This window comes from Camelina sativa, chromosome 3, assembly GCF_000633955.1.
Source record: "Camelina sativa cultivar DH55 chromosome 3, Cs, whole genome shotgun sequence".
Taxonomy (NCBI): Eukaryota; Viridiplantae; Streptophyta; class Magnoliopsida; order Brassicales; family Brassicaceae; genus Camelina; species Camelina sativa.
The window spans coordinates 27,820,636-27,821,362 of NC_025687.1; the positions used below are offsets into that span (position 1 = coordinate 27,820,636).

General features: G+C 41.0%; 1 protein-coding gene across 1 annotated transcript in view; it reads left to right on the forward strand.

Moving 5' to 3' along the window:
- LOC104779369 (mediator of RNA polymerase II transcription subunit 13) overlaps window positions 1-727 on the forward strand; it is an 11,279-nt gene that overhangs the window by 8,798 nt on the left and 1,754 nt on the right. The window contains exon 15 of the mRNA XM_019241136.1: window positions 82-667. Within this exon, the coding sequence (XP_019096681.1) occupies window positions 82-667 (586 nt within the window). The remainder of the gene's footprint in view (window positions 1-81; window positions 668-727) is intronic.

Here is a 727-nt window from a genome sequence, read left to right on the forward strand (position 1 = left end):
ACCTATGAGCGAGATTTCCTCCACGTTTTTCAAAAGCCCATATCTTCCCAAATCTCATAAAGTGGGGATTTCAAATTCAAGAACGAGTAATTATGTTTATGGAGCCACACCGCCTGCCACTGATTCTGATGGAGCAGCTGATAAGATTTTGAACGGATCAAAAGCATGCATTGGTAACAACGATGGCAGAACTTTGTTTAATTTGAAGAAGCATTACACTCAAGTGGAGGGTAGAAAGGACCAACTACCTACTCTTATCAGTGACAACAATAGTACAAAGGAGGGTGTCTCTCAATCAAAACATTCAAAACATAGTGCTGCTAATGTTGTTAAGATTGTGCAGGGGAAAAAGACTGATGGTATATCTGCTGTTGTTAGTGCTTTATTATCTTCAAAGACCTTGTTGGCAACAGACGTAGGAAGCGTTATGTTCCAAGCTTTCATGTGTAAGATGCGGCACATAGCCACTTCTTCAAAGCTTAGTTCACCTGTTAGTCTGACTAGGCTTAGTGGAAACTTTTTTCTGAACCAGCTGCCAAATGAGCCTAGTACTCTGACAGACAACATATCTGCAAGGAATGAGATATATAAGAAAGATATACCTACCAGAATAGCTGGAGATTTTGACGGAGGAATGTTAGATAGCCACATGAGTGCACCAGTTGGCGTATGGCGGACTCTTTCAGTCCCAAAAACAGCAAAACCTGCTAGTTCGCCAAATATTGAA